The sequence below is a fragment of the Coregonus clupeaformis genome, unplaced genomic scaffold (genome assembly GCF_020615455.1).
Source record: "Coregonus clupeaformis isolate EN_2021a unplaced genomic scaffold, ASM2061545v1 scaf2300, whole genome shotgun sequence".
NCBI lineage: Eukaryota > Metazoa > Chordata > Actinopteri > Salmoniformes > Salmonidae > Coregonus > Coregonus clupeaformis.
The window spans coordinates 17,705-25,310 of record NW_025535754.1 but is presented as its reverse complement, the minus strand read 5'-3'; the positions used below and the strand labels follow the sequence as shown (position 1 = coordinate 25,310).

Genomic DNA, 7,606 nt, shown 5'->3' with positions numbered 1-7,606 from the left:
GACTTGTTGCACTCACAGGTAAAGTACCCAATCTGTCCACAATTATAACAGTCTTCTGAAAGTTGCTGGAAGTGTAGCTGAAATCTTCCTCCTCCTTCTAAGCCTTCTTGTCCTCTTCCTCTCCAATTCTGTAATTCTGTGTCTGTCCAGAAACTGGCTGTGGATATGGAACATTTGGTACCCCCCTTGGCTGGTACAATTGCATTTGATATTGTTCAGTTGAAGCTGTAACAGTGATTGTTGATTTGGTTCACTCTGATTCTTCATAACCAAAGCTTCTCTTCTCCACCAGTTGTATGATTGAGTTTTCTCAGAATTTCTTCGTCCTGTTCTTTCTTGTTGACATATCAGGATTCTTCAACAGCTTATATTCTAAGTTCTGTCCTCGAAATATCATCTTCTTACTTTTCTTCCTTTTCTTCAGCATCTTGGCCTCAATGTATTCTTCTTCTCCTCCAATTATTGGGATTAAAAATGTTCTCAGCAGGTTTTCTCCTTGTCTCTTCAACGTCTCGAGCTGTTCCTCTAGCTCTCTTACCTCTCCCAAAGTCCTCGCTTCCTCCAGGCCTGATAAGCCTCGGTCTATATCTCCTTCTATTTCTTCTGTGCCAGTCCTTGTAGGATAAAATCCTCTTGAACATAAAGCACCTTTAATCTCCAAATCTTCATCACTTTCTTCATCTTTGCTTTCATCAGAGATCAAATCTCTAGTATCCTTCTTCTTTCCTCTCTTGCCAACTTCCTTCTGATCACAGAGTCATATCCACCCATGATCTCTTCTCCATCACTCATCTTCATCATCCTCATCTTCTTTAAGTTCCATCCTCCTTAACCTCCCTCTTTTCTTCCAGACATCACATTTTCTTCCTTCTGGAGTTTTGATTCATCTTCATCGTCATTTCTGCTTGTCCTCTATCTATTATTCATCTTCATCTCTGATGCAACAATCACCCCCCTGGATGATCACCGGAAGCTGAGGATAAACATCCCTAAGCTGTACTTCCCTTAGCCTTATCTCTATAGCTTTGTTTATCTTATCGCTGGAATCTTTTATCAGTTTTTGTTTGAGAATGAAGGGCAACTTTTGTTTCACTTGCCGGATAACCTCGCAATACTTTAGTTAAAGGATTACCATTTTATACCATATCAATCGGTGTAATCACCCTCATATAGCCTTACTGTCCTTTCTCCCCATTGTAACTACTCTTTTATATTCCTTTATCGTGAATTATTTTATTTTAGACTGTATAGCCTCTGGCTTCCCCCCTCTAATTATTAATATAACCTAACAACTCCCCCCCCAAAAAAAAAAATCAAATCAACTAAAATATGAATCTTAAAAAATTCAATCAAATGTTTTATTCAAAAACCATTTAATTAAAAATAAAAACCAATTAAAAAATCAATTAAAAATTATGAATAATTTAAAACCAATTCCTTATTTCTATATTCTATGTCACCAATTTATCAATTAGTGTTGGCTATCTTACCACAACCCATCAAATGCAAGTAAGTTAGTCAACTTCAAAGCAATCCCAAAAACAAAGCCTGTAACCCTACCATTACTCCAATTCCCATAACCCCTTGCTCTATCAGCACCTAATTATCTTAAATTTACAGAATAATGTCAGTCCTTGATTCCCAACACAACTCCAATCAAACCCCAGTGATGCACATAGCCTCCAAAATGCAATTTTTAATGAAATAGTATTTGCCAAGCCTATGTGAAATTGTCATCAAATATTTTGTAAGGGATGATTTTGTGAACTAGCCTGATATCTGATCCGATCGTCTGCTGCGTCACGTGATGTCACGTCAGCACTTCCTGTATCTCCTCTCTCTCTCTCTCCTGTCTCTCATGACAAGGGAACAAAGACACAGAAACAGCTTTTAGTAGTTAATGCAATCACTGAGTTATTTCAACCATATTCAATATTAGTTCGTTCTACATTCGCTCTAAGAATTAACTCAGGAATAATTATCGATCACTCAAAAACATTTTTATTCAATTTTAATCCGTCATTTAATTCAATTCATTATACTTCGCCAACATATATTTAATTTATAAATTCAATAGGTCACAAAACAAGTTTCATCTTTAACCAGCCGCCGATGTAACAACTAGAATACTCGTGTTAAAATTTCTCCTCTGTCTGTCTATTTCTGTCTCCCCCTGCAGCCCCCAGATGGGACCTATGACCTTTATCCATAATGCAGTGTTTTGTAGGCTTAGCACAACCTCATGTCGTAGTTTTAGCGCTGTAAAATCATGCACATGCGCACATCCATTCAAAAATACTTCACCGTGGAAGGGAAATTTTCTACTCTCTCCCCAAACAGACAGAATAACAGTCCAGCTGTACCTCCGTTTCCCCTCATAGTCAAACAACATTTAACAGCGCTCACAAAACATATAACCTGACTTACACACACAGAGACAAGTTTAAGAGACTTTAATCCATCGCAATGGGGTCTCTAAGGATATCCGTTAGCATGTAGCACGCAACACAATTAGCATTTAGCATTATCATTAGCAGCTATGTATCATGTAGCATGACCCATACTCTAGCATTTAGAATTAGCCTTAGCCGCTATGTACCACGTGGCCTGAACCACAATCAAGCATTTAGAATTAGCCTTAGCCTTTAGCTAACTGCGGCCTACCACGCAAATAAATATCCTGCATTGTGCCCAAATCATTATCCATCATTATCCATATCTCCGCCTAACTTTATGCTGCCTTGAATGATGAATATCATATCGAGAGGTTATCCCCAACATATCTCCCGTCGGCCTATAGGAGGAGTATAACATAGATACAATCGTTCACCTCATGGTTCCTAGAACCAACCTGACCAAGTCTAATACTTCGCCCGGATTTGTAGCCCACTCCTGCGAGTCGCCCCCCCTGGGGGTCTTTCCAGATTCACAATGCCCTAAATATGTATACGTATATCTGCCTTTATTCACTACCAATCCATTTGTTCTAGACTTTACCATTTACACATCAACCAAATTTAGAATATTTTACTTCAGCCTCCTAGTCAACAGCAATAACGCCACCCAAGGCACGGTCGTAATGGTACATTCCTCCAGTGTACACAAGCAGTAACAAAACTAACAACTTAGCTGTGAGGAACACTCACCCTTGGTCGGGTCATGACTCCAGACCGAAGTTAGCTTGAGTTAGCTTGGCGGCTGCAAATGCAGCAGAGGAGGATTGCAGACCACTCCTGGCAAGCTCGCCATTTGTCGTATCGAGTGAGTGGTGGCAATTATTGCTGATGAACAAAAGGAGTCTGCTCATACTGAACGTTGATCATAAGGTTTATTCAGATCACAAGCTTCCGCATGAGTGACAGGTGACATGACACCCGGAGAGTGACGCCTCAGAATGGCTGCTCGTTCTGCCCTCTCCTTCGTTTTCCCCCCTATTTATAAACAATGATGCTCCCTCTTCTGGCCAATCACCAGTCTCCCCTGTCCACAACACACTTCCTGTCTGTTGTATGCGGCGTTACACTAAAAACATTCCCTCTTGATACTAACATAAACAACATTCAATTTCTTCATGAAAAACATTTAACAAAGACATAATCTTAATACACTACAAACGCAAAATGGCTCAAAGCGGATTAAAAGAAGGCTTTTGTGTAATGTGATACTGGGAGACTGACGCTTGATCATGTTTCACGGATTTTACAGTTTTTTTGCCTCTGTAGCGTTGTATGTTAGCAATGGATCTCTATCCCTCTTCGGAGTCTGTTATGCGGATAGGGAGGGAGTCGTGCCGTTTGTTCCCCCTGTGCTCTAGCTGTTGATAGCTAGCCTCCAAAGAAAATAACAATGAACTGAATCAAACAGTTTTGTTTTAGGCTTTTACCCTGCTGATATTTTAAAGACACACCCGGGAACATTTTGTATTTGTTGAACAAACCTTTTGTTGAAACTAGACAAACATTTTGGGATCACCAGCTTCTTTGGGCAGTGGTGCATTGAGGCGACACAACAATGGGATTATCTTTGACCATTGACTGAGAATTGTTTTTAAAAGTTAATTTATCTCAGAGAATATAGTGGTGAGTTTTTGGACAGAGCGCATATTTGCGCGAAATTTGGATGACTTGACAATCTACCTGCCTAAATTTGTGGAGAAGACCATTGTGAGGACTCGCCGGGCAATCGCATGTGTCCAGTCTAGTTGGTCTGGTCTAGAACGGCTTCATCACTGGAACACGACCACACAAAGCCTGCTAGAAAAACGATGGCGAATGACTCGATGCAAGTAAGTGTCCCCTGTAGCTCAGTTGGTAGAGCATGGGGCTTGCATCGCCAGGGTTGTGGGTTCGTTTCCCACGGGGGGCCAGTATGAAAAATGTATGCACTCACTAACTGTAAGTCGCTCTGGATAAGCGCTTAGTAGTCGGACGTGTTTGTCTCGAGTTCTGCTACTCAGTTTAGCCGTTTGCCTACAACGACACCACGGCAGCATGCGAACGCTACTGGACAGCAGCTGGATAAAGTTTGGGCCAGCCGGCAGAGGGTCCATCGATTGGGTGACTGGGTCACCTTCTCCCCCCACGGTAGAGAGACAGTTACAGGTAAGGGATCATCAGCTTGTTGTTACTGAGTGAGTCTGATTCAGCAGTAGTCTTTACATGTAGACTACTGTGAGACCCAGAGATGTAACTTTTTGGTAGGCCCAGGAGGTAGGCAACCTGAGTCCTGGAGAGCTGCAGCAGTTTTTGAGTTGACTTTTTTGCTTTACACCTGGGAGGAGGTAGGTGGCATACTGGCTTAACAATCTAAAGAACAGACCGAAAATTATTCTGAACACTACTTTTTTAGGTGTATTATTTTTTATTTTATATTATCTTTTATTTTTCCTCACTGGAGGAGCGCTGTCCAAGGTACTTGGGCCAGCCTGTGGCTACACAGACTTCTGCAGGCTACACACTTGTTGTTGTTAGTTGAGTGCCTTAGCCTCTTGGAATAGTCTTGGATATCACGACTATGATGAGAGCTTGTGAGTGCAGTTCATGTCAGGGAAATGGCAAAGGAAAGCTTTTCGGGACTTTCAGCAGAGCGGAGTGATGTTGACGGGTCTTTAGTCAGTCATCCAGATGAGGATCAGCATTATCTGAGCACTGAAACCGATTGGTCGGGTGAATTTGGGACACTGATTGTGTCAACAGGGGAATAGAACACTCAGGCAATATCAAATGGCATAAGCTCTATTGAGCCTCTGTAGGATATCTTGATTTCACAACCATGTATGTTCAGTTTTGAGAAGATGGAAGAGGATCAACACTGATCCAGTGGAACATTGCCGTTTTGAGGCAAAACCCATTACTGATTTTCAGATTTCATATCTTTAACATAGTCCTGAATGTATTTTATGGGAATCTTTTTTCTGTCCTTTGAATGATGTGGTTTATTAACCCTTTCCCCTCCAAAACCACCAGGGCTACAACTGGAATGAGCTGAACCTCGACCAGGAGGGCAGGTCAGAGCTGCTCCTCTATGTGGTCCTCCCCGTCGCCTCCCTCCTCATTCTGGGCCTCCTGGTACTCCTGGCCTACTGGAGGTGCTCCTCTCCCAAGCTCAGCCTGGCCCAAATCATCGCCCTGGACCTCCAGGACGCCGAGAGCAGCGCTGAGTTCCTCTCCTCGCTCACCGGCCAACGCGAACGCCACACCAGCACCAGCTCTGACATGACGGACAGTGTGTTCGTCATGGTCTACCTGCCGCCGCCCTACGAGGAGACGCTGACCAAGATCACACGCGCCGCCAGTCTGACCAGTCGGAAAGAGTCCATGAAGATAGAGGACCTGGAGGCCTGGCTGTGTCCGGAGATCAAGTCCAGTGGACGCTACGTGTGACTGGGGAACACTGGGACTGTCTCTCAAATGGCACCCAATTCCCTATATAGCCCACATAGGGCTCTGGTTAAAAGTAGTGCACTTTGTAGGGAGTAGGGTATAACTAGCAAGCTCTTTAGAATAAGGGGGTTTTCAGTGGACTAAGAAAAACATCAGACCTGAGTTAATCTTTTGTGGGTACCAGCTTTCTACACAGAGGAGTGTGCAATTGTATGAAAGCTGGAAGCTGGAAATTGCATTGACTGGCTGTACAGCATACAGTACATCTAGATTCTCTACAGAGGACATACGCTGACTATGTACAAACCGTAGGTCACAGTAGGCAAATAAAACTCTTTCAACGATACAAAAAAGAATATACAATTAATTTGCGTTGTTTTTATCTCCTAAATGAAACCCATTTTTACTTCCACACTACAACCCTCCTGTACCTGTGTTGTTTTACAGTTTGTTCCTTATTTGGAGACTTAAGAATGTCAATGTGCAAAGTACAAGAATGTTAGTCTTATATGTAATACTGTATGTTATTTGAATTTTATTGTAATTGTATTTATATGTAAGAAGGTACAAAGACCTAGCCTGGGTACCATGCCTTTGACAGGAGTGGCAAGGGGTGGAATGTTAGCTAGACTGGTACCTGGACTTACAAAGACCTAGTCCAGGTTAATAATTCCCTTCATTCCTTGGAATCACATCATGAATGTACTCCTAAAAACCTCAGACCTGATACGTTTTATAGACTACATAACAGATATGCAGTATAATTTACAAGTAATATGTTTGTACAAAGTGTTATACTGTTTTTAAATAAATAATAAGAAAAGCATGGTTAGCATGGTTATGATTGACAGAGTTCCGTCATCATCACTTATGCACTTTGGCTGCAAAGTTATAATCACATGCTGCCCCACTATGGTACATCTTGGTCATATCATGTAGACTATGTAGAGGTGAGCTCTCCTTTCCAAACGCATGCCTTACATTACAGCTATGGTCTTGCTGCGTTTCTGAGCAAGATTGTCAAGAAGTGTTAGAAATGTCCAGGGGTCCAACTAGATCTAGCAGCTACAGCGTTTCATATTCTACTCTTTGTACCATTTATTCTTGTAAATGATCAGTTTCAGATAACTAGACTTCATGGAAGCGTTTTTATTTAAAGCGTATTTATTCACCAAATGTTAATTGTTGTTAATTAACCAATTAATTTGAATAGTCTACTGTCTACATTATCGCAAAAGGCCAAAATTCTAAACATAATGTATTTTCAGCAAAATAAATGTGTTTATCTAATCAAAAACCACATATTAAAACACAGATTTTCAGGCTACACCATAGAACAATAAAATGGATGGTTATTGGTTACATTGAGCATCAGGCTTCTCTATATGGAATAATTGTTTATATCATGTAAAAGTAAGAAAAGTCACAAAAGTCATGACTTTAGAATATAAAAGTCATACAAAATACATAAAAATAAACTATAGCCTCTGGTAAGCTGTAAATACACATCCTGTAGCCCAAAATGGAAAATAAGACATGCTATTACATGTTGTCTGTTTGGGATCTGCGGTAGGCTTCGTTGTTATATCTGTCTCCGTGTAAATGTGTGTGCGTCCATACATTCGGTTTGTGTGGATGTCATTTCTAGTATCCGCGCCTGCGACAAACCTCCATCCACAATTCCTTCGCAGTTTTTTTCTTACGGCCAAACAAACCCCAGAACC

General features: G+C 41.3%; 1 protein-coding gene across 2 annotated transcripts; it reads left to right on the top strand.

Moving 5' to 3' along the window:
• The first annotated feature begins 3,705 nt into the window (after positions 1-3,705).
• Positions 3,706-6,963, top strand: LOC121562546 (small integral membrane protein 28-like). Of its 2 annotated transcripts, none has more exons than XM_045219357.1 (2): positions 3,706-4,285; positions 5,466-6,963. In XM_045219357.1, exons 1-2 carry the CDS (start codon positions 4,265-4,267, stop codon positions 5,880-5,882), a joined length of 438 nt encoding a protein of 145 aa, XP_045075292.1. In that variant the 5' UTR covers positions 3,706-4,264; the 3' UTR covers positions 5,883-6,963. The 2 variants fall into 2 exon arrangements, with proteins under 2 accessions (XP_045075292.1, XP_045075291.1); XM_045219356.1 differs by lacking the exon at positions 3,706-4,285 and adding an exon at positions 4,343-4,601.
• Positions 6,964-7,606: the final 643 nt, after the last annotated feature.